General features: G+C 39.9%; 1 protein-coding gene across 1 annotated transcript; it reads right to left on the bottom strand.

Annotated features, from left to right (window-relative positions):
• Window positions 1–5,188: 5,188 nt before the first annotated feature.
• Window positions 5,189–10,765, bottom strand: LOC138192957 (intermediate filament protein ON3-like). The gene is made up of 8 exons (XM_069140675.1): window positions 10,219–10,765; window positions 8,217–8,425; window positions 7,564–7,624; window positions 7,321–7,416; window positions 6,803–6,967; window positions 6,565–6,690; window positions 6,183–6,447; window positions 5,189–6,071 (listed from the first exon to the last, which is right to left on the bottom strand). Exons 1-8 carry the CDS (start codon window positions 10,639–10,641, stop codon window positions 5,776–5,778), a joined length of 1,641 nt encoding a protein of 546 aa, XP_068996776.1. The 5' UTR covers window positions 10,642–10,765; the 3' UTR covers window positions 5,189–5,775.
• Window positions 10,766–25,967: the final 15,202 nt, after the last annotated feature.

Here is a 25,967-nt window from a genome sequence, read left to right as displayed (position 1 = left end):
GAGGAACGTTTATTCTTAAATATACAGGTGATTTACACATGACACATCAAACAAAAGACATTAACGGTTGATAATCTGGTATGCTTTTTATTTGTGTTTACTAGGCCTACACCCCCAACCACATTGAGGTTAACAGAATCAAACATTTACTGCCTGTTAGAAGTTGAGTAGGTGCTCTTATTTAGTGCGAGAAGCCAACTTGGCCCCTGGAGCCTCCAGATAAAGTGTTGGGCTACACCCATGTGGACTCTTCAGGGCTGATAGATGGCTCTGAAATATGAAGAACAAGAAATGCAGATGCAAATAAATTCCATCACTGATGTTAGCAATTACTCAATACCTGCAACATGTAGTAAAATCTGGCATCCCACAGGTCTTAGGCTAACTATTATTCAACACCTCAATTTGATACCCTCAACTGAACTGTTGTAGTAGAGAAGTTTTAGAAATAATAGGAGGTGGTTATTATGGTTGTCATTTTCACTCATCCTTTGAAAATTAGATTACCCAAAAGATAAGCTAATAATAATTGTTACGACTGTTATAGGTTCTGGTTAATTAACCATACAGGCTAATGCTCATCTGTTGTCACTGGGCAGGTTGATGGTCCATTAAACGTAAAAATAAATACATATTGCAGGCATGCACAAATGACTGAAAACGATGCAAACACTGACAAGAAGCATTACGAGCAGCATCATCGGTCGCCACAAGCACATAGACACAAGGGGCCTGGCACCCATGTCCCTAAAACTACCCGCATTGTCACCTCCCAATTCCACCATACGTGTTTGTGTGAATGCTTTCATTGACAAGTGCACTCTGAAGAGGAGCAGCAGGTGAAGCAATATGTATGACGACATGGTAAGGAGCTTGGAGGGAAACAGAGGCTAGCGGAGGAACTGACATGCACAGCAGACAGACAACATGATTCAATGTTGAAACACAAAAGAAAGAGAGAAGACAAACACTTTTTCCTCCCTTCCCCGGCCTCGCCCACTCTGTCTGCCCGTCAAGGATTATGAATCAGACTTTAATGATATCAAATGATGACACTTTAGGTGTAACTGCTGCATCTGGAAGTGTAGCACACACACTAGATGCTCTAAAGACGGTCGCCTCTTTCAATTATTTTGACAATTTCTGATGCACATCTTGAAAAAGCAATGACTGGGAATATGATTTATTACTTAAAACTTAAAATCATATATTAGAAGCATTTATACGATTTCCTGATAAATACTTAATGAAACAACACATCAAAACTGCAAAAGGATTGAACGTGTGCAGCGTGTTGGTGAGCCTCATAACACAACACTGCCTCTTTGTGGTGAAGTGTAAAATGGATGCCAAATGCTGAAATGCTGGACTTTGCTGCTCCACCTTCCCAATTATTATTCATTAATGGGTAGTCATTTTGACTGAAACTATATCATATAATATATCAAACATGTAGACTACAGGGATACTAATGCAAGCTGAGGTTCAGTTTATTTTCATTTGTACATTGCTTCAACTGTGGATAAGGACTGCAGGGATCACTGAGTGACAGCATCTCTACCTATGTTGTGAGCCAGTATATGCCAAGTAAGCAAACACACAGGCACACACGCACACACACTTTGTAGGCATCATGTATCACTGCAGTGGCATGTTGTGAGTGTGATGGATAGCAAGAGAAAAACTTTCTAAAAGAGCTGTTTCTGCCTGATGCAAACAGCATCAAGACACACACTCTGGAATCTCTGTTGCTTCGCCTCTTGTGTGTCTAATTTTATCATAAACTACTGCAATTGTAATTTTCTAATACTGTGCTAGTGTTACTTATTACTATTCAAATTATGAGTTAGCTTTGCTGATATTTGCAACATAGATGTTGTTTTTCCTAAAATGTCAGAAGTAGTATTTGACTTCAGATAAACTTCCTCATTTTTAGAATAAAACCAGAATAAGAACTACTTTGCAATTATGAAGTTTAAGCATGCTTTGTGTTGTATTGTATTTTGGTGCGAAATTACTCTTGCTCTGTGGAAGACTGTACACCACCAACACACACACACACACACACACACACACACACACACACACACAAGTATCGAAGTATACATAAAAGATGAGCCTTGTGTTGACTCAATTACAGGTCAGTATGGGTCCAGCAGGGTAAGTAACTCAGCTAGAGTTTATGAGACATCGCTGCCCCCTGGTGGTAAATTGTAGAAAAAGGGGGGAAGGATGTTACCTGTTTTCTCCATTAGTGTTTTTGTGTGCACTCTTTGTGAAGTGTTTATAAAATCTGAATGGTGTTCATATGGAGCTGCTCACCACAGCCAACTGCTCTATAGAACAACCATAACCTATACCCAACCGGGAAGACTGTACACCACCAACACACACACACACACACACACACACACACACACACACACACACACACATAATTATTGAAGTATACATAAAAGATGAGCCTTGTGTTGACTCAATTAAAGGTCAGTATGGGTCCAGCAGGGTAAGTAACTCAGCTAGAGTTTATGAGACATCGCTGCCCCCTGGTGGTAAATTGTAGAAAAGGGGGGAAAGGATGTTACCTGTTTTCTCCATTAGTGTTTTTGTGTGCACTCTTTGTGAAGTGTTTATAAAATCTGAATGGTGTTCATATGGAGCTGCTCACCACAGCCAACTGCTCTATAGAACAACCATAACCTATACCTAACCGGGAAGACTGTACACCACCAACACACACACACACACACACACAATTATTGAAGTATACATAAAAGATGAGCCTTGTGTTGACTCAATTAAAGGTCAGTATGGGTCTAGCAGGGTAAGTAACTCAGCTGGAGTTTATGAGACATCGCTGCCCCCTGGTGGTAAATTGTAGAAAAGGGGGGAAAGGATGTTACGTGTTTTCTCCATTAGTGTTTTTGTGTGCACTCTTTGTGAAGTGTTTATAAAATCTGAATGGTGTTCATATGGAGCTGCTCACCACAGCCAACTGCTCTGTAGAACAACCATAACCTATCTTTAGCAGAATGACAGTTGTTAATACATACTGACGGACCAACATTTCAAGCTTTCTAGCTGCACAAACGTCATACAAAATATTCATATTTCTGTAGCGCAGCATATTGTCAGTTTCGTAGTAGCTGAAAAAGAAATTGACCAGTATTGACATCCAAACTCTACGCAGGAGGATACTGGCATGCTTGTACGGGAGGTTTAGGCTTTTAATCACCAAATGTATGGTCCTCGGAGTCAGCCAGCCTTAAAGTGATTTGGGAAGAGGTAATTGATATTACAAACAATTGTTTTCCTGGTATTATGAGAGCCATTGCCCAGTGTAGGAAGAGCTTCAATGATAAAAGACAAAAACCTGTGACTTATAGACGCCAAACACTGGCATTAATTAAATGTAAAAGGGAACAAAGGACACTCATCCAATATAGTGAAATCAGGTGCTGGACCTGGAGCTTTAAGTGTACCTAATGTAGCGGCCTAGGCTGCCATGCTCTAACCTTTTGTGCATGGCTGGCTAGATTACTAAACCAAATGAGAAGGTGAAAAGGCTTTTGCATTGTTACCCCTATGTCTTATTTAAATGCAGTTAATTTGTAGTTAACCGGAGTGCCTTTTATATTTAATAGGTAAGATTGGTTATTGTGTCATGATGTACACAAACTGCCTGATTCAGACAGCCAATCAAACAGACATGAATAATCTAAATTTTGCATTTCAAAAATCGTGTTTTAATTACCGTATTTTTCGGACTATAAAACGCACCGGATTATAAAGCGCACTGTGAATTAACGTGTCTATGTTCACACATAAAACGCACCGGATTATAAAGCGCATTAAGCAAAACAACACAGTCCGGTAAATCAAACTTTCCACTTCCGTACCATTGATTCATTGATGTTGAATTCTTTCGCGGCTGCTCTTTTCCCATGTTCTGCTGCGTAGCTAATTGCTTGGAGTTTGATACCCGCTTCGTAAGCATGCTTCTTAACAGGTGCCATTTTTGGAGTCCTTTTACGTACACACAAATGTACCGTAATATAATGTTGAAGCACAGTAAGTATTACGTATAAAAAGTGGAGGGGGTAAGCGTACTAAATACTGTTCTCGGATTGGTAACGCATACTCCGGGCGCGGGCTGCCTCACATGAATGCACTTTTAGTTTAGACATTACATTCATGTTACGGGGCCGATCAGGTGGTGACACAGCGTACCGTAATGCTCCGAATATCCATTGAGCGGAGCGGCTTCGTTGCTTACCAAAGTCGTACTTACACATTTCGACAGATTTTTGAGCGCATCGACCAATCGACCAATAAGCACAACAAGTAACCATACATAAGGCGCGCTGGATTATAAGGCACACTGTCAATTTTTAAGAAAATTTAAGGATTTTAAGTGCGCCTTATAGTCCGAAAAATACGGTATTTATGTATTTGGCATTAAATACGTAGGACCTCCACTAAATCTGTCTGTGGGATTTTGGATAGGTCTGTTTATGTGCGCTCTGGCCCACTGAAGCCACGGAAATAGCCCTCCGCTGGCTGCGTTGTACTTAGACCTGTTTTGAGCTGACACAAAATTGCACTGCAGGGGCGCATCTTTACTGATACACCCCGTGTTATACTGTTCTGCCCATCTCAGCGCCTGGATCCGCGCTGCGCCTTCACTGTGCAGGGTAGGAAAAATAGGAACGTCGATGTCTAAAGCTACTTAAGTTACTTACAAAGTTATTACTTTCTTTCTTTCATTATTTGACTTAAAGACAATCACCAAACTCTCTTTTTAGTGCTTTAAATGAAGTATGTGTGACCATATACAGTGAGGGTGTTGTGCTCTTTTTAAACTAAATTAAATTATATGTAAAGCCCCATGGGCCTGCCAAATGTTTAGAAAGTAATGGATTATTGCTTTCCAAATATGTCCAGTGTAGTGAGTTTGTTTTATTTATTTAAAAATGTGTATCATGTTGATACACCGTATCACACATCCAAACAGAAAAGATCCTGACGGACTGGGTAAAAGTAATGTATCATTATTCATGTGTTCTAAATCAATGACCAGGAACTATCTTTGATTCCAGACTGCTTAAGTAGCTACTTAAATGTAGTCCTTAACTGTGAATTTACTCATTTTTTTGGAGTCAGCATTTTAAATGAAAACAAACACACCTTTTCTTTTAGTAAACACATTTTTATTTGTTTTGGTAGCAAAAACAACACCTCAGGACAACAGTCTGACGTGGGCAGTCTAATGGTCTAACGGTTTCAGTTACAGGAGACGCACAGGGAAGACATGCACTACCTAATGTAGCAGGCAATTTTGAGACATTAGTTGACCAACAACACTGAAGCACTGTTTCAGAACATTCACATTCCTTTGACAAGACCACTGTCCATTTGATGCAACACAACAGCCCTTCGTGTATGGAATAGCAGTTGCATAGATTTCAAGGGAGTGTGATATAGTTTTTGTTTTTCCTAGGACATTTGCCCAGTTCTTAACTCACTTTCTTCTTTTTTTTTTAGAACAAACATTCACACATATAAAATAAACTCTTTGGTCCCTTTCAGATCTTTGGTAGTGTTAGGATCATATGTTGCTTCATTTAAAAATAATCTGTTAAGGCTCTATTGAAGAGAGGCTTCAGACTTGTTTGTTACAATTTTTGGGGTGAATGAACTGTGAGTGTATAAAACTACCGGAGAGGCAGAAGAGATCATAGTAGACAGAAAGCTACACCTGCAGACTTAGAAAACTCAATCTTCAATGACCTCAGAGGACTCAGACACCACTCTGCCATCCTTGGTCTCAATCATCTTGATGACGACGTTCTTCTTGCTCTGAGTAGTGCTGTAGCCACCTGCGCTGCCGCTGCTGAAGCCACCGCCGCCGCTGCTGAAGCCACCGCCGCTGCTGAAGCCACCGCCGCTGCTGTAGCCGCCGCCGCTGCTGTAGCCGCCGCCGCTGCTGCTGTAACCGCCGCCGTAACCACTGGAGTAGCCGCTTGAGTAGCTGCTCTTCAAGGAGTCCATGGGGAAACCGCTGTAGCTTGCTGTCAAGAGATATTGGCATACACTTTAGAATGTGGCAAATCTTGTTAAACTAAAAAAATGTGACAGAATCCAAACTACAAGAGATGCAGTTTGTCAATGAAGTGACTTACTGCTCTGTTGGGAGATGTTAATTGCCTTGATGCCGTTTGCCAGTCTGTCCTCCTCTCCCTCCAGCAGCTTCCTGTATGTGGCGATCTCAATGTCCAAAGCCAGCTTGACATTCATCAGGTCCTGGTATTCTCTGATCTGGCGTGCCATGTCCTGTTTGGCTCTCTGCAGAGCATCTTCCAGGTCCCTGATGCGGGACTTGGCGTCCTTCACAGCCAGCTCGCCGCGCTCCTCAGCCTCAGCGATCTGGGCCTCCAGGTTGGCTCGCTAAAAGATGAAAAAAAAATAGAGTTCGTCATCTTAAATGCTTTTGGAATAACAGTAGAAAACAATATATGATGCTGACAATGCTGCAACCTGTTGCTGGAAGCCTTTTTTCCATACCTGTCCCTTGACGGAATCAATCTCTGATGTCAATCTCTGGATCATGCGGTTGAGGTCTGCGATCTCTGTCTTGGTACTTCTCAGGTCATCTCCATATCTGTTAGCGGATGTCTGCATCTCTTCATACTAAATTAAATTTAGCATAGAAAAATATTACAGGCAGGAAAGCATCTAAATGAGCTTGATATATGTAGTGAACCAAGAGACTGATGAAAGTTTCAAAAGAGTTGTCCATCACCTTGGTCTTGTACCATGACTCTGCCTCGGCACGCGTGCGGTTGGCGATGTCCTCATACTGAGCCCTGACCTCAGCCACAATGGAGTCCATGTCCAGGTTGCGGCTGTTGTCCATCTCCACAACGACTGAAGTGTCCTTGATCTGGCTCTGGAGCTCACGCAGTTCCTAAGGAAGTACACAATAAAGACAAGGAAAAGAAAAGAAATGAAAAGAAAAAAGAAAAGAAAAGAAAAGAGTTTAGTTGGCACCCACTCCTTAAGAAACCCACTCGAATGCACTTCCAAGGTTGGTGCAAGAGTGGAGTGAAGATGCTAAACAGATGTTGCGGTTAACAATGAATGCAGGAAAGCAGAAAGCTATTCCAAAATGACACCGCAAGCATCATAAGCATGCCATTACTTGATAGATAAATCACAAATAATGCTGATTAAGGCAGCAAGTGGGTTTGGAGGTTTGAGGTTTTAAAGCCAGGAAGGGTTGAGAAAACAAATGCCATCAAGCAAATTCTTCAGCTGTACCTCTTCATAGATCGACCTGAGGAAGTTGATCTCATCTGTCAGACTCTCCAGCTTGGCCTCCAGCTCAACCTTATTCATGTAGGCCTCGTCAACATCCTGAAAGAAAAGCATTTGTTAGAACAGGTGGTCTCAAAAAACATGTATATCTTCAGTGGAAGAGAAGTATAAAAATGTTGAGAGAAAATGCAGACAATGTGTCAAAGGTGTGGCTCAAAGAAAAGATCAGTAAGTAACAGTGCTGACCTTCTTGATGAGGACAAAGTCATTCTCACACTCTGTGCGCCTGTTGATCTCATCTTCATACCTGAAAAGAAAAAAAAAAGTTTCACAATCGGACGTTGATATTTCAGATCTCCTGTTTTGTTTATACAGGAATGTAACACTAGGAGGTGCAAGTAGTCCATCCTAAGTCTTGAGCTGCTCTTAGATATCTGCCTGGCACAGCGCCTGTTGACTCAGGGCCGCACAGGAGGTGTTTCTCCCTCGGGAACCCCTCAGATGAAACGCTCCATTTGTCTGTGGACTAGGAAACGTGAGGCACTATTGTACCTTGCTCCTGTCGGAGACCTGCGCGTCAGCATGTGCACATTTGTGCTTGTTTCCTCTCGTGTAAAGCTAAACACAGCCAACTTAGTAAAATTAGGTTTACCAGCAGTCATATGTAATGTAATGGGTGTTCGGAACATGCTTCCTCAGTGTTGTAATTCCCTTGAGTTTGTATGACGCAAGACAATGGACAGATGTAGGGAGTAGTCCACACAGAGATGAACTCAATGTACTGCAAGGCTCATACTAAGGCACAAATCTACTTGAACTCAGTCATATCCTGACTGAAGCAGATAAATCCTACATAAACCATTCATAGAGGAGTCCTGGTCCCTTTTCCCAACACTCACTTGTTTTTGAAGTCCTCCACAAGGCCCTGCATGTTGTGCAGGTCAGCCTCCAGCTTCATCTTGTCATTGCCCAGGCTGTCCAGCTGCCTTCGCAGGTTGCCGATGTAGGCCTCGAACATGGCGTCGATGTTGGAGCGGGTGGTGGTCTGCCCCTGCAGCAGGTTCCACTTGGTCTCCAGCATCTTGTTCTGCTGCTCCAGGAAGCGGACCTAATGTTCGGAAAAAGACAAACAAACAAACAAACAAAAAATGGTTGTCACTGATTGAACACAGGATGTGTGAATAACTGCAGACTAAGTAAGTAACCAGTCAAATACCACTTAAAAAGAATCAGTGACATTGATTCTTCTTATTGTCACACATGCGAATTATTAAAGTTGTGAATCATCGTGACATTCCCTCCAAAGGCATCATGTAACTGCCGTCTGTAGTGCCATGACATAACAGCATAGCATCAGGGTTAACATACTAATTATCAACCATCAGGATCAAATTGCCTCCTGTTCACAGTCTACACTCGTTGTTCTTATCTATCTTTGGTGCTTCGTAAGCGGGTGTTGGCTATGTTTCCATACTGCCCTTGCTTTTTCCAGAGGAAGGCCTGTGTGATTCATGCATCCTGACAGGAGGTAGAGGGTTGGAAAAAAAGGCAGTGATGGAGAAGCAGATCTAGTTGACCCTCCTCCTGTATGTCTTCCTGTTTTTATACAGCGAGGGAGAAGCGGGTGAGGCAGCTTCATCCGCAGGCAGATGCGGAAGGGCAAATATTTAACTGTGTAATATAGGTGTGATGAGGGAAGAGAAGAGTGTAGAAAGTAGGGGGAGGTGGAGGGGGACAGTGATGGGCAAGTTATTAGTTGGGGTGGAGGGTGTGTGATAAAGAGGTGGGGAATGTGCATATTTGTGAACAGTGAAAGAAAGATGTGAAAAAGTGAAAACACATGACTCAATGGACCTTGAACTGGACAGATTAGATCTAACCACCTCCTGGTCTTTATTAGAACCAGAGAGTAAAAATAAAGGGACTCCAGATGCGCTGCCACCACCAGATACCAGATAATAGGGTGCAAGTTCATCTGCTCAGTGTTGAAGCATGCAAAACGCACTTCATATTCTTTTAACCATTGCACAGGGAAAGGACAGTTGATATGTAGCCAGTCAGCTGACATTGACCAGAACATGAAACCAACTAACCTTTTTAAATATTAACCCACTGAGACGTCAGAGGACTGATACTCTCCTGAGTGTTACACAAATGTTGGGCCTGAATGCTGATTGGAATGATTAAAAGGCAATCTATTCACACACACCCAATGGGCACTCCTTACATTGTGTGTCACTGTGCTATATATTACAATATAGATATTGTCATTAAATTAACAATAGCACTCAGTACTGACCGTATATAGGTGTGTGTGTGTGTGTGTGTGTGTGTGTGTGTGTGTGTGTGTGTGTGTGTGTGTGTGTGTGTTGGGGAGGGGAGGCGTGGGGGACACAAGAGCAGCAGAAAGAGCCACACCCAGCTATGGGAGGGACCATTCCCAAGGTAACTCATATCACAAGCCCAGAGCTCTGCCCTGACACACCCTTAACTTCTCTCTCTCTCTCTCTCTCCCTCCGTCTCTCTCTTTGTCTTTCTCCTTCCTGCATGTCTGTTTTTCATCACTATAAAAGGGCAGCCAGAGCCAAAAGATAATGTGCCTAACCCCAAGTTGCCTTTGCTGTATTTGTGGGAGGTGAGGAATACAAAGAGGGGAATGAATCAACTTGATCCGCACAGCAAAGAGTAAAGGAATCAGCATTACGGGACATGAGGCAAACATATGTGTCCTTCTATCAAGTATTGCAAAACAATGTCACAGCACTGGAACACTTTTTGACGACCCTGTGACTGAGCTTTCAACCCAACTAAAGCAATTTCGGTCTTTTTGAAGAAAAGAATAAACTTATTGTTTGACCCACACATGTATCTGCCCACTATTACAAGATTATAAGCACTTACCTTGTCAATGAAGGAGGCAAAGCGGTTGTTGAGGGTCTTGATCTGCTCCTTCTCCTGGGTGCGGACGATTTGGATGGCGGGGTCAATCTCGAGGTTAAGGGGGGCCAGCAGGCTCTTGTTCACAGTCACAGCGGTGATAGGGGCCTGAGAAACCATGCCACCACCAAGGCCCATACCCATACCCATACCCATGCCCATACCCATGCCTCCTGAGCCGCCCATGCTCGAGCTCACACTGTAGGCATTGCTCCTGGAGATGCCAGCTCCTCCATAGCCCATGTTGCCTGCACCTCCATAGGAACTCCTCACACTGTAGCTCTTGCGGGAAGTGATGCCTCCTGGTCCAGCATAGGAACTGCTGCTGAAGTTCCTTGGGGCAGAAGAACTCTTGGCGTAAGATGTGGTCGTGGTCCTAAAAGACATTCTGAAATATTTTTTCTTTTGGATGAAGTGAGTCTGGGAAGGTCAGACCAAGTGGCTTGGTTGTCGAGGCAGGCAGACAGGCAGACAGGCAGAGGGGAGAGACCAGAGTGGATAGAAAGAGGAGAATCAACTGTGGAGTTTTAAAGCCTGCCCCTGCTGTGGGAGGGGACTGATGTGAGCTGCCATTGGTTGCCGATCTGGGTGAGAGGCAGGGCAGGGCTGTAATATTACACTTCTATGACACATTGTCCAGTTAGTCAAAACCATTACCTGGTCTTTCTACAGGCTTCTCTATGTTGTTAGAGAAAACCTAGTCTTTGAGGAATGTCGGGTGGTGATATTTGCTTTAATCTGCTCTCTCTGTGTCTGTCCCGGTAAAAGTATTCAACATGTAAGATCTACAGGTCTGATCAAACTTTAAAACATCGAAATTCATTTCAGCAGCAGATATGTAGGAGTAAAAGGGCAGTGTTTGTACCCATAGGTGGGTAGGTTGGTGTGTGGATGATAAGAGTTCTCACATTTATGCTGGTTTCCATAAATGAAGGTGTTAATAACTCAGTGGTGATGTAGTGTATGTGTGTCTGTGTGTATAAGGAGGAAGGTGCTGCTGATTTCTTTTTGGAACACAGAACAATGATTGTGGAATGTCGGCTGTGAGTCATTACAGTGAAGTTGGTAACACTTTTAGTCTCCTCTTCTGCCACTTTTTTTCTCGACACCATCCTTTCTATCAGTTCAACACAAAATGATTTTGTCTGGTTGCACAGAAACATCACAGATTATTTTCAGCTCCACCGAATATGTGTACGTCTTTCAGTCTATATACAGTATGGCATGTACTCTACCTCAGGAGTTTTACATTGGACAGGACAGGTTTGACTGGAGGTCGTACTGGATGTTTTTCCAAACTCTTCCCAAGCAATACAAATTTTCACGACCAGCCCCCAGTTTTGCAGTTTGTTTTCATCAACATTTTTGGGAGTAGTAGACTTTCTTTCTTGCTGAATTGACGTTAATCTCATGTCTCAAGTTGGCAAACTCCGCTAGCACCTGGTTAGCTTCACTTAGCATAATGGCTGGAGTCAGATGAAGGGTTGGTAGCCAAGCGCTGTTTGAACGTAACAAAATGTATCAATTTAACATATGTAGTGAAAACTATTGATGAATTAAAAAGCTAAAATTGTAGCACCTTTAAAAATAATTAATTAACACTAATAAACCCTTTATAAATAGTCTTACCAGTAATAAATAGTTAAATAAGTATAACAGAAAGTGGTAGTTACATTTCTACAAATATCAAAGACAATAACAACCAAGTTTTAGATGTGCTAGCATTTGGATTCTAGATTTTAGACAGTCATGGTAGCTGTTCCCCTATGCTTTCAGTGTTTATGCTATACTATGTTAACTGGCTTCTCTCTGCAGTCTTAAATTAAATGTCATCAGCCCATTCTCAATTAAGATTGGCACAAAAACTTAACATAGTTTGAAACAAAATAAATCACAATTTAAACTGCAAACTATTTGAAGAAACTGATATCTACATCAACGATAGCTCCTTTCTTTGTAATGAGAGTGCTTTTATACCAGCTCATGAATCATTGCTTGCTGCACATGATTTTCACCATTAATTTATAGTTAAACATTTAGTCCTTTTTAGGAAAAAGTGGATGAATGTTAAAACCCCTTCTACCTCAGAGGGCCCTGCACAGTTTTAAGAGGTGATACATATAACACAGCACTGCAGATCTATGAATGTTAGCAGGGAGCATCAGGCTCAGTAAGTGATGTCAGACAGGACAATTTCTGGCCTGAACTAAAAGCTATAGTTCAACATTCAAGCATCTTCAAAGCCAGGGCACAAATGTTGCTACAGGGGTGTCTTTTGTGTTGGTACCCTTGAATGCTTTGGGGCTCAAAATTCCTCAGTTGCTACAGGCAACCTTTGCACAACCCCTCATCTTTTTCCAAATATAACACACACCACATGTACTGCTCTGTTTGCTTTTATCTGCAAACCAGGTGAACTGCACGAACCAGCTGGCTTTGCTTACCATCGAGAAAGAGGTACGTTAGGTTAACGCCACTTAGGCTGAGACTTTTAAAAATAATAAACACAAGTGTTTGACTTTATTTATGCTTATATACAACTGTGCTCTTACACATTGTGTCTGTCTGCATGACAGGGACAGGGACTCAGGTAACAGTTGTGATGTTGTGATGCTCATTATAACCATCTTCCATAATTCATAACTGATGCTCATTCCTGAGAGAGCGACTCACTGTGTAAACATCAGTAAGGAATTCTTACACTGCACTGCTAACAGAGCCGCTATTGCAAGTCCACCCTGTACAGTAGCTTCACCATGTTTCTCACCAGGCTGCAGGACAAAGATGGTGGCTCAACTTTCAACTGTCCCTCTACCAATCCCCGCCCTGTGTTCTTCTCCTCCTTCATTTATTTCCTCCTCCAGTCCCTCACCACGATGAGTCATGCGTCTTGGCATTACCAATCCATTCCCCTCCACCATACTCTCTCCCCTTCGTCTTCTCTAACCTTCTTTTTTCCCGCCAGTGCCTCTTGGCCTCATTATTGTCATGGAAACACGGAATAAAAGACAATCCCATCTTCTTTCAAATGCCAAAATGGATGCCAGCTCAAGACTGAGTCAGTTGCGGCTGCACTGAGTTGCAAAGTGCAAAGTGACTGTCTCAGTCAGCCTAAAAAAAAGAGCATGTGGCAATATTAACAAGATATTGTGAATCTGTTAAGTAGCGAAAATAAAGAGGGGAATTCCTGTTTTGCTTTGTGAAATTCACATGACCGCAGTAAAATCATAGGGATCATATATCATCAGCAGGTTTTGAATCATGTGGTAGGTTGATTTATACCCACACGCACAGTCACACTTTTCTCTTGGAAGTTAATTCAATTTCAGTAATTCCAAAGTGAAATATGGACCATGTTTTGGATGATCTCATGACTCTCATTACTTGAGCTTGACAGCCACTTAACTGGGTTCTGAAATATCACACTGCTTAAAGTTAAATTGTCATCTTGAACAAAAGATTTTTGTTTCATAAACCAATGGAAATAAACAAAGTTTCAAATGTTCTTAGAAAGACTTTAAAATTGAAGAAAGCTCCAGAGGTCTCGATTGATGAAATTAGAGGACTATTGTATAGAAACAGAGGTGAGCCTCAGAAACATGTTGACCATACATGGACCAGTGACTGTAATTTCAGAATTGGTTGTTTTAGTCCGTTGCACCACATTTTTGTATCTTTCATGGTTGCAAACAACAAAACTAAAGCTCATAAAGATTTTGTTTGGAATGATTTTTAAATGGACCTTAATTATCTTTGAGTATCCAAATACTAAATGTTATTCAAATGAATTGGTAATTATTCAAATGAATTGTTCATTCAATCAATGGCATTATTTTAAATGGTGGGTTGAAAACTTGTTTATAATTGGCAATTGCTGCTGAGACCAGGTTAGGTCTTAACGTGTTTACGAATCCAGTTGTCAGTCAATACTGTACGAACAGTTTAAGTAAACTCAAGTCAGTTTATATAGCACAGCTTCACACAACATTGACCAAACTTTAAAATGAGACTGCTCACACAGGGTTCATTCTCTTGTTAAAGTGGTAAAACAGGCCACCAGTCCTGTTTGGACATTTAACCTGAGTGTATTGTCAAGCTTCAGTCAATTACTTTGCAGGGGCTGGTATCAGACTACGCCTGCCATTCATACCGTTTGCCTCAGTCAGTTGTAATTCTGCAAAGCTTTCATCAGGAACAGTCACATGCTTGAAGTGATTGTCAGCCTCAGTCATCACAGCCTTAACAACCTGAGGTTGATTCTGTGTTTACTGGCTAATCACAAGCTAAGCAGGCGGCTGATATGTTTTGTTTGCCTGGGCTGGCTGAGCAGCATTGATCAATACTTTACAGCAGGATAAATGAGTGTACACAGAGATAGACCTTTACACTACATTTGCTGCAACTCTCTATAAACATCTCAGAGGCTGGCAACCCTGCACAAAGCTTCCACAAGGCGTGTCTTTAGTGCATCGCTAATATGTTGCGTGTGAGTGAGTGTGGTAAGGATGTGTAACTCTCTCACCCCTGTGCTTCATTTGAACATAAAGGGCATAGGGTGGAGGAACATTTGTTGCATTATTCATCCTACAACATATGTAAAATATTCAAGAATGGCTGGATTCACTTGTTGTGGCTCTTGTATGTATCATGCATTACTAATAAGTCATGTCTTTCTCCCAGTACAAGCGTTACTAATTGTCATCAGCAGGCTGGATGTTTTGTTAACTGGGTCATTTGACTGTGTACTTTCAGGTTGTGCCGCAGCCCTTCCTGACAGGATGTGCCACAATCACCCTGCTTTTTGAACAACTGTGTTACAATTGAACCTTCTATACCATTACATGTTTAACGAGAACCTTCCCTTTCAGACTATACAAACCTGTTTAACTGCATTTTCTTCTGAAGCAGCACATTGTAGGTAGGTAGGTAGGTAGGTATGTATATACTTTATTAATCCCCAAGGGGAAATTTTGATGGGTTTTCTGAGTAAGTCCTAAGTAAGAAAAGTAGCTTCAAACATTAATCAATCAGTCCTTTTAAATACTGTAATGCTATCTTTACAATCTATATTTTTATGGAACACAGCTTAAAATGATCCTTACTAGAATTTTCCCATTAGTATATTTCTGTCATGCAGCATTTCTAAAATACTCAGAAGTTCTTAAACACAGAAAGAACGTAACAAATGTCATCATAATGTAATTCTAATGTAGTAAGTGATACGTAAAAAAAAAAATACTCTTTTGTTGTGTGTAAAAATAACTTCTATGTAATAGCGTAAATTTATGAGATTTAATTCAGATTATCTTAATATTTATTTAGAATTTTTGTATATTAAATACTAATGATAATATTAAGACACTGTAAATCATACTTTAAAAGGATTCCTTCTCAGTCCATATGGACAGGAGAGCAACCAAAACAGATTCAAATGGGCATTTTTAAAAAGAATTAAGAATGTGCAAACCCACTGTTGATAGTAGATTACAAGGTCAAAATGAAAAGGGTGTGTTGTACCAACTGCTGACTATGTACTGCAGGTAAGGCAGTGTTCTGACCTTTTATGCTTCAAGGAAAAAGGGAAGTTATGGGAGAGTCAATTATATGCAGATAAAATAGCCTTTAAAAAAAACAACTTCATAGTTTTCATCACACAAAGATGATGCTTACTTTTCTGGTATGAAGGTGGACCCCAACATAAAAAGGAAATGTAGTTTCCAGTAAAATACCATAAAATGAACAGCAGAACAGAACTGATAAAGAGTAATACCCAATCAGGGATTTAAAAAAAGGAAAAACAAAAGCAATTTGTTTTATTTCCACATGTGTAACAGTCTAAAATCATAATGACATTTTATAAATAAAGATGGGAAGTTGAAAAACAAAAGAAAAATCTGCCATTAAATCTACAGTGTCACATTACTTCACACTACATTCATGTTGTTTACGTTATTCTATATTATTTTCCTTTAGAATATAACCAGATTTGATAGAAATGTTTGGAAAAATAAGTTTCTGGAATTAATATCTTTCACAACAAAACTGGTGACTTGCCATAGCAGGAAAGTCACACATGTAGGTAATAACATTAACAATGGCTCATCTCCATTCAGGTGCCAAAGAGCTGTAAAATTGTTTATTTCTGGTCCCTAATGATACACACACATAATAGTAGGCATGCTCTCTCTCTCTCTCCCTCTCTCTTTTAGTGAAATATATTCATTGAAACAAGCAATGTTAAAATACATATTGGGTTTTTGAACAGCTTTATATCAAAATAAATGTCCCTTGCTCACTATGCAATGTAAGCAGATTGTGCTGATGGTGCTTCTAGCAGGAACCTGCTGAGCTTTAGCACAGGCTACCTGTGCATTTAATGAGTCATACAGTTTTCATGACAACATTCATGGAAAAGGCTACCAAGTAGACTGTTTTCCTCCCAGTAATAGCAGCAAGCATAGCATATATGTAATGGCTGTGTAATGTTTGTCCTCTATTATGGGCAGAAACCAGCCAACTAAGATTTAAATATAGTAAAAAACACAAAGTAAAAGTGGTGCAAAGTACAAGGAAGAGCTAATTGTCAAGGACCTGTGACTCACTTAAGTGGACAAAAATAAACAACAGCAAAGCTGTTTGTGATATGAATATAAAAAAAATTGAATTATTAGATTTTCTTGTGAAATCAATGAATAATAAACTGAAAATAACTATCAAAAGAATATATTTATGTTGCATTTCTTTCCTTTCAATATTTTAGACATGACATCAAGGTTCAGGTTTGAATTGAAGCTTTTTGAGTTATTTCAAACACTTTTGTATGTAAATACTCACTTGGATGATCTATCTATTCAGGCAGCAGAGATTGGTAGCAGTAAGCTGGTTGTGTACCATAGTAAACCGCACCTGTCATGTATTAGTCATAGTTCACCACTGGCTCCCAGTGTGCAGGTGCAGTCGCAGCCGCAGTCCATTCCTCAGCAGCAAATCCTCCCAGAATCGTCCTCCACACCAGGCTCTGACTTATTATTTCAGGCATGCCTATCATTCCTGTCCAAACACCGGATTGTACACCGAGTTCTGTTTATAACTCCCACATGACAGCTCTGTGGTTACCAAGGGTAACGCTCAGGCAGGTAATCACTAGCACCTGTGGAAACTGAAACTAGCCTGACTCAGACTTGTTTTACATGTCGCTGTTCTGCAAAAACATAATCCAAGTTTAAAGGAAATTACACTAAACTAAGCTCCTCTGTCAAATATTGACGAATGACAGCTTTGCAACATTAACCAGACACAGCAGCTCCATCAAGCTTTGGACTTTTCCACATGCGGAAATGGTGTGCATGGAGTTATTAAAGGCACACACTTGGTGAACAGAGTGTGAGGAAGGTGCCTTTTTGTGCCAGTCAACCAAAAACTAAAGAGAAAGCGTAAGAAGTGAATTACATGGTGTGTTTGCATGCTGAGAAGATCCTCCCCTGCACACAATCTGATTTGGTATCTTTACTGAGAAATCAATTGGAGCCGTGGACAGATTATGAGAAAATGGGACTGAAGGCCCCCCAATCCTTTCTATATACTAGGAAGCCACCGATTGGTGGTTTTTCTGTGTCTCTTTGTGATCATTTTGTATCTCTTTGTAGTCATCTGTCTGTAGTCAAAATGTTTCTCTATGAGGATCGGCACACCCGTCCTGGATGATAAGTGGACAGTTGTCAGTGCACATCTGACATTATCATGCCTTCCCACATGCGTCTCAACTGACCACTTGTGATTCGATCTCACTATATGCAGAGGAACCTGTACATCACAAAAATATACAAACAAAAAGTGCAGAAACATGAACACAAACCCAAGGAGACTAGTTTAAACAACAGGCATTTAACCAAATGAGATATCTTAGCTCACTGAAGCCTCATTTTAATGCGCCATCTCTTAAAAATGTATGATAGTTCAGCTAGTTTGTAACTTACAATGTGAATCGTCAGGACCCGATCCGTTTGGGTCAGAATATTTAATTGCTTCAGCGCGTCGAGCTCTGCTACTGTGGATAAACAACTCTGCGAGGGGGCGGCAGCTCTTCCACAGCAGTGGGTCTGATGTGTGTCGGAATTACACAAGATAAACTGAAAGAAAAAAAAAAGATAAATGCAAAGGAGGCTTTGGAAAATCGAACGTCACATACAGCCTGTTTCATTAAGCTTTTTTTTCACTAAAAAGCTGCTTAATAGCCCCGAATTTGCAGGTAAATCTCTTTTGCTTTCTCTACAGCTCTACTGCGCCTAGCAGAATCAGGCAGGATATTTTTTTCTGCTAACAAAAATAAATAAATAAATGAAAAGGCAGGCAGCGATGTTTGAGTGGAGGAAAAAAACACATAAAAGTAACGAATCTGCTGTAACGTAATGAAGAATCCGGTCGGACACAGAGAGCTGCATTTATTTCAATAGCTTATTTAGAGGATGTCAGCTGAGTAGGCGGTATTTCAACGTGGCCCAGATCGCATTGCTAACAAAATGTGGCCACATGTGTCCCAGACCACCTACGAATGTGGCCTGATCAGATTGGATCTCAATGCATCCCGGTTGCTTTGTTTCGTTTCAAGTCTCTGTGTGGTAATTTTGTGTCTCTTTGTATTTGTTTTGTGTCTCTTTAGTAAACAGCCAATTCTAAACATGATATTTAATATTTTTTTCAAAGAAAAACATTTTTAAAAGTCATTAACTTTGAAACTTTTGTTTTTTCGAAATTGAAAATGTTTACATTCAAAGATTATTTTGAACATCCTTCCTCATTGACGCTACAATGATCACCCAACATACAACTATTTTCCTTTTTCCACAAACTACATTCTCACCGCAATACAAACAAAAAAAGATCAAAAAACTGTCATGGGAAGATGAGGAGAGGAGGGAAAGCTAACATGTTCCGTGGAAAAACCTGGTTCTACTCAGCACAGTGGCCCTGCGCCAAGTTTACCAGTGCCCACAAAACGTTGGGTCTCTTATTTGACTTTCTGTCTTCTGCTCTCTCCTTCCTCTCTTTTTGAACATTTGAGCATTTCCCGATTTTTTATAAAAGAGGCAGGATACAAATAAAGTCTTTGTTTTACACAAAGACTTTATTTGTATCGTGCCTGAGTGTGCAGAAACCTTTTCCTCTTATTTAGATCAGTAGCATATGCATTTCATCCGTCTTCTCTGTTTCTATGAACACAAACCACAAGTTCCTCTCGTGTTTCTATATGTGTTTGTCCTCAAGTGATTGCTCAGTCAGTTTTTGGTCCACCCACCGCCCCTGTCACCCTATCCCCTCGCCACTCCCACGGTCACCATGGCAACAAAGTTTACCACAGAGTGGCAATGACTTAGCCAGATGCATATGCAACCGCCATGGAAATAGTGTGGTTGCCATGGATACAGAGATACACAGAACCATACAATGTATAATTACATATTGTATGGAGCGTAGTTATGTGTGGAAACGCTGCAGCATGTGTGTGTGTGTGTGTGTGTGTGTGTGTGTGTGTGTGTGTGTGTGTGTGTGTGTGTGTGTCACTGGAAATTTGTGGTTGCCTCTCTTTCTGGCAAATGACTGGGCAAGCAGACTCCCTCCCAGACATAGTCCTCATGTAAAACAGATTCATGCTAATTCACTGAGGCTCATACTCTAAGCCTGAGTGTTCCGTTGGCATTTTTTTGAACACTGAGTGATAACCCAAACAGTCCCTGCAGGCTGGAGAACAATGCAAGATAAATATACTTTAGCAGAGTTTTAAACAGGAAACGGAAGTCTATGACAGTGTGTGTGGTTTTTTGCACAGAGCTAATGTAGTCTGCCTTTTTTTAACCTGAGTGTGAGCACAGAAAACGGATCATGTTGAATCTGTTACCAATCAAAGTGCTGCTTACAATAATCTACCTTGTTTTGCCTCGTGTGTGGTTTCAATTACTCGCATGTAAACCGATTTTTATTGATTAAAAACAACATTGATGAATGATCTATCTTTTGTGACATTCAAACTGTTCTGAAGCATACCTCGGGATAAAAGGTTTCAACAATGCAGTTCTGTGCATTCTGCTCCTCAGGTGGGAGCTGTCTGGGTGGTTTGTCTATATGATGGTTTCTTTTCATGTATGAGTGAAACCAATATAATGAAAAGATGGTTGAGTGTTATGCAACTTGACAAAAAGCTGAGCAAGACTTTGTACAGCATGAACACATTATTCACAGGGGCCTATTGTGAAGCTAGTTTTTTTCTACTTCTTGCCTCAGTAAAACAATCACATCAATATGTGTTAAATCGAGGAACTTAAGCTCTTCCATTATCAAATTTAAAATACTAACATTAAAGTAAGTTGTTCTTGTATTTTACTTGAATCTAAAAAGGTTTTATTGGCAAGAGGATTTGATTGAAGAAAAAAAAAAAAAAAAAAAAAGGTTGCCAAAGCACAAAGTCTAACCAAGGCTGAGGGAAGATGGGAGGGGAATTGAAAGATTTCAGTTTCGCAATTTTTGGGGGCGCATATGTCCAGAAAATCCAGAGATATCTGCACGTTTACATGTAGTTATTTGTCTGCTTTTGAATTACAGTTGATAGAGTTTTATCTAGATATGTATAAAGCCTTTAGTATCAATAAAAGTTGATTTTTTTTTTTTTTATTTTATTTTATTTTTTTTATTTAATTTCGAACTGCACCAACAATAAAGTAAAAAGAAAAAAGGAAAACACCACAATGAAATCTCAACTTTTGAAAAAGAACCCATAGGTTCTGGTTTCACTTTGGCTCTCTATTTAACCATCATATGTGTAATTAAGTTGATAAGAAGTCTGCTGGAGTTCATAAAGTTGTATTGTACATTTAGCTATCTTGCTAAAGCTAAAATAATCTACTCATCTCAGCAGCCAAAATCTGTGGTCACTTACTAAAAGTTGAAAGCTACTTTGACGACTTTTGTCTGATATCCAAGATCCACTGTTTCAAAATTAGATTACTGATTATTCACTAATTTGGAAAGCTTGAGTGGAGTAGCAACAGGAGAGGTGGCTCAACAAAGGGTCAACTCTACACTATGTAATGATGGCATCAACATGATTAATGGTCCCGTTGAGGAGGATCAAAAGTGGCAAGATAATGCCAATTTTTCTCAAAAAAGGCCATGTAGTGACCCATTTCATACTCGTTTTAGAGGCTGAACGTCTACATAAACTGGGGTTGATTGCCGAAAACCCCGCATTTAAAGGACCAGTGTATGGTTTATGTGTTCATTAGTGTATAATCACCTGATATTTCTACAGTAGCTCAGAAGGGACAAACCAAGCACCTGCTCCAGAGAGGTGTCTTTACATTTTTACATAACCTGAAAGCCTCCAGAGGTTCTTCTTCATGCTTAAACATGGAGGGTGAGTAGAGGGCTATTAAGTTGTTTGCAATCCGTTACCTCAATGCTTGTTGCCACCAAATCCAACACACTATTCCATAATTAGAGAGGCAAATCAACAAATGTGATGGATCGATGGATTGATGGATCGATGGATCGATGGACGGACAAACGGATGGATTGCATTCTCTACTTTGCTGTAAATACAATATATGTAATACTTAGGTAGTAAAACTCTCCTTAGCATCATAAACTGAAATGTGATCACCCGCGCCGAGCCCCAGAACAATGGCTACAGTGTGTTTCCAAGGCCAGCGCTTTACATCCAAAAGGCTTGGGGGTGCTGAGAAGGCACATGGAAAAGGAAAGTAACAGAAAAAACATTGGAGTCAAGCCTGGAAAAGAGACCGCTCTGGGTTGCAGTGGGAATTCTCAGAGAAGGATATTAGAACCTACTGGCGATAAGTGACACTTACCCCAACAAGTGGTATTTGTGAAACTGGTAAAACTCCAACTTTAGCTCATCCTCATGTCACATCTGAATGACAAAAAATGTTTTAGAGTCGCTAAACCTCTATGTAAGAGGAGCTAAAGGAGCTCTTGGCTATGCACATATGCTGTGTGTTGGTTTATGAGGAGTGTATGTGCCTTGGCTACACCTAGTGTGTGTTTTTTTCTTTTTCCTCTGCGAGTGTGCATGCTAGTGTGTGAATAATGTGTTTGGATATCTCTAATTATATGTATGTCAGGTAAAACTTGTAAAACGCACCAACATATTTGCCCATAACTGGTGCAGCTGTTGACTTATCATGCTTCTATGATTCATACCCTAGCAATGCTATTGACTGACATTTGTGACAAACCCATTCATAAAAAAACATCCGTATCTCATCTTTATGGTGGTAATATCTGGCTAATCTGCCTGCAAATGGAATGTCCAAAGAGTAGTGAGAGTCATAATCTGGCACACACAGCCAGGTGAGAGATACAGAAGTTTGGGCTGAGGTAATAAACTTACAATCAACAGCATTTGTAAGCAACACACTTTGTTTGACTCTGCAATGTGCGTCCAATAGAGCATCAACTTGTATCTTGTTAGCCCACTCATATGTACTGTCTTGAGCTATCAGATTTGTCAATCCACTTGTCCTTGTACTCCTTGATGCATGCACACTCCCGCCAAACTCAGTTTCTTTTTGGTGTCATAATGCAACATGGAAGAATGATGTATGTGAACGAACACAGGTGTGTACATTCTGTTTACAGATAGATAATATCCTATCTTTCTAGCACTTGAGAATTTAATTGCCAGTGGTATTCCACAATTAGTATCAGGCCCCGTGCTATGAAATATTTTTAAATTACGTGTATCATACTGTCATCAATTTTGTATTTAGTCAGTTCTACCACACACCAGGCCTTCTCTAGGTTAGTTAGGTGATTAGGACCTTTAATGTCCTCCATACATATTAATTCAATGCCTGTTATGATCTTAATTCAAAGCACCAAATCTTTTACGATCCTACTCTGATCCACGCCTTCAAAGGAAACCGGCTGATTACAAAACTCCAGGTTCCTTTGTAACTTCTGCCTCCGACTGCAACACATAACTTTAATGAAAATCACCATTTTCACTTTCAAATAAGAATCTCGGAGGGATTTATGTGATTTATGTTATAAGTTGTCCCGTTTTAATTGGGTAACTTCAAAGTGTGACTGAGTCACTCCAGTCAGTCCATGTGATCAACTAGCTCTGCTTTTTCTATGCTGAAGGAACAAAAACCGTCCAAAATCTATGTTCAGATTTTTTTTTAAATAACTAAAGTTATCTAGTAAACTCAACAAAGTATCACATAATGTAGTTATACATAAGAAAAACCCATACCTTATATTATTTTTGACCGCTCAGGTATGCCAATTGGCAATAATGTTGTTCACTGATAAACAGCATGTACAGCAGAAAGAAAAGGATTAGTGTCAGAACACGTTGTATGACAGAAAAATATGCCTCTAACAGCCAAGTATCTTTGTGTAATATTATCCTCAGCCAGCAGACACTAGATTAGTACTATGCAGAGTGCAAGTAGCATTTGCGAGCTCAGTTCCACAACATGTGCTTACTTTGTTTTTAACCCTGTGTGAGCTGGGTGGGTCCGCTACAGGTGAGCTGTACGCATCTCTTCTATTTTCATATCTTCCTTTATTTTCCCATCATGCACAACTTGGGCCACATCTTATCTTTTGTTACAGTGACAAACACAGTATGTAAGTAAATATAGTCATGTTCCAGCTTGGGTCTTGCTTGCTTTAGCCTCATAACAAGAAGCTGGGTGTGTCTGTGTTTAAACGCACACCAAAGCATATACAAAGCCTGATTGCACTGTTTAAGTTGGGCCTACTCTAATGCTTGACTGCTGAGTGAGGCCTTCTTCATGTTGGTGTAATGTGGGGTAATTTGGGTTTAAAGACAAAACGGTGGCCATTTAGAGTGGGTGGCATGGGCGAGAACAGAGTTACTGAACAACTTGGGCCACATCTTATCTTTTGTACTTTGTATTATGGCCTTGATTATGTTTTATGGCTGTCAGTGGAGTGATTAGTAATTGTTTAAAGTACAACGGGCATCATTGGTGGGGCCATTTAATATCCCAATTTTAACAAAAAAATATTTTGTAATCGTCACAAAGTTTATCATGATAATATATTCATTTTTATATAATAACTTCAACATGAATGTTTATATTTCCAAAATATAGATTATTTAAATAAGGAAACACATTGTCTGCCAATATTAGAAGTTATTTACAATGACAGACTGTGACTATTACAAACTGTTATTTATTATATCTGTGTTTATATGTATATTTTTGTTGTATTTTATCTGAGTCTATTTATTGTTTTTATTTATGAGCTTTTACGTTGCACACTGATGAAGAGCTGCTAATAATTTTCATTGTTAAAATGTTGTCAATGATGAGTACAATTACACTATTACTAGATTCTATTCTATTTTACTGATAGTCACACTTTAAATAGACTTCTAAATTCATCCATTGCACAAAGCTGTCTACAGCTGGCTATAAGTAAATTACCACTTTTTTCAAACTATAAAACATGACTGACAAAATATCTTCTCAATGCAGAGCTTCTGTACAGGTCAGTCATAAATAATGTTTATTTATAAAAATGAAACAAATTACACTTGTCCTCAAGTGTTGTCCTCAACATGACATTATATAGTACATTAGCTCTTGTTTGTAATTCATACTGCTACGCCTTTTAAATTTTACCACTGGTTAGAATACAAATTAACCAATACACTGCCTAAACATTTGTAAAATTATTATTCAGTGTATGTATTTCATTCATGGAAGCTCAAAGTCATTGAAAATATAAATTAATAATTTATTTTTGTCTTCCTATTTCCCAATTTACAGCTGAATTCCAACTAATGCCAAGGAAATGATGAGGAACCGGAAATACAAGATATGTTACACTATGTTCTTAATGAACAGCTGTTTAGCTGAGATTTGTTTAATGACTGAAAGCATGAGGAATCTTCTAACTTGGCTCTGGCAAGTGTTCCAAATATCTGCCAACCCCCTCTAAAGCACATTAATCAATACATACCATCTCATTTTTGGTGGCCTCCTTCCGACCCTACTAGATGCTAGTCAACACTATAGTGGTGACAAGCCTGCAATCAAGAGAAAGGAAATTAATTGGTGAGCTTAAGGACATGGTATCAGTTCTTACTTTGAACAGAATCAAGCTAGCTCTCTGTGCTCAGCCAAGCTAAAAAAAAAAAAATAGCTTATAATAAATTATTATATATATCAATAATAATTTGTGCACAGATAAGAGTGTGTTAAGTGAATTACCTGAATGTAAACCCATTCCTTTAAGAGTGGAGTAATTCAGTTTCTCTTTAGATCAAAAACAATTATAGCAGCAGTTCTGGGAGTACACTTTATTTCTTTTTGTTGAAGTAACACTTACACTCTGGTGCCTGTGTGGTTTTTGATGATTTATGAACATGATTCCTCTGACATTCCGCAGAAGAAGCACTCGACTGTTCAGTATGTCGCTTAGTAAGAAGATAACAGCGAAGAGAGAAAAATGCCAAGAAGGTCAAGTAAGCCTCTTAGTCTGTTCTCCATAAAAGCACAAAGCTCCACTTTGAAAATGCAGTGAGGAGAAAAAGGAAGAGAGCGAGGCTTCATTTTGGACATATGCTTCAAAGTCAGCAGCAGTATACACCAAATTATTTCAATCCAAACATAACTGTTACATAACTTGGAGGATGGTTGTGTTTGTTTGCAGCAGTA

The sequence above is a fragment of the Embiotoca jacksoni genome, unplaced genomic scaffold, assembly GCF_022577435.1.
Source record: "Embiotoca jacksoni isolate LCO1_2020_lvr unplaced genomic scaffold, fEmbJac1.0.p SCAF_9, whole genome shotgun sequence".
Classification (NCBI taxonomy): domain Eukaryota; kingdom Metazoa; phylum Chordata; class Actinopteri; family Embiotocidae; genus Embiotoca; species Embiotoca jacksoni.
The sequence above is the reverse complement of the archived record's forward strand: the minus strand, read 5'-3'. Positions and strand labels throughout refer to the sequence as shown.

Coding starts and splice junctions, on each gene's coding strand:
- LOC138192957 (XM_069140675.1), bottom strand. CDS start 10,641: ATGTCTTTTAGGACCACGACCACATCTTACGCCAAGAGTTCTTCTGCC. Junction 7,417..7,563: donor ACTTTGTCCTCATCAAGAAG/GTCAGCACTGTT, acceptor CTTTTCTTTCAG/GATGTTGACGAGGCCTACAT. Junction 6,691..6,802: donor AGTCATGGTACAAGACCAAG/GTGATGGACAAC, acceptor AATTTAATTTAG/TATGAAGAGATGCAGACATC.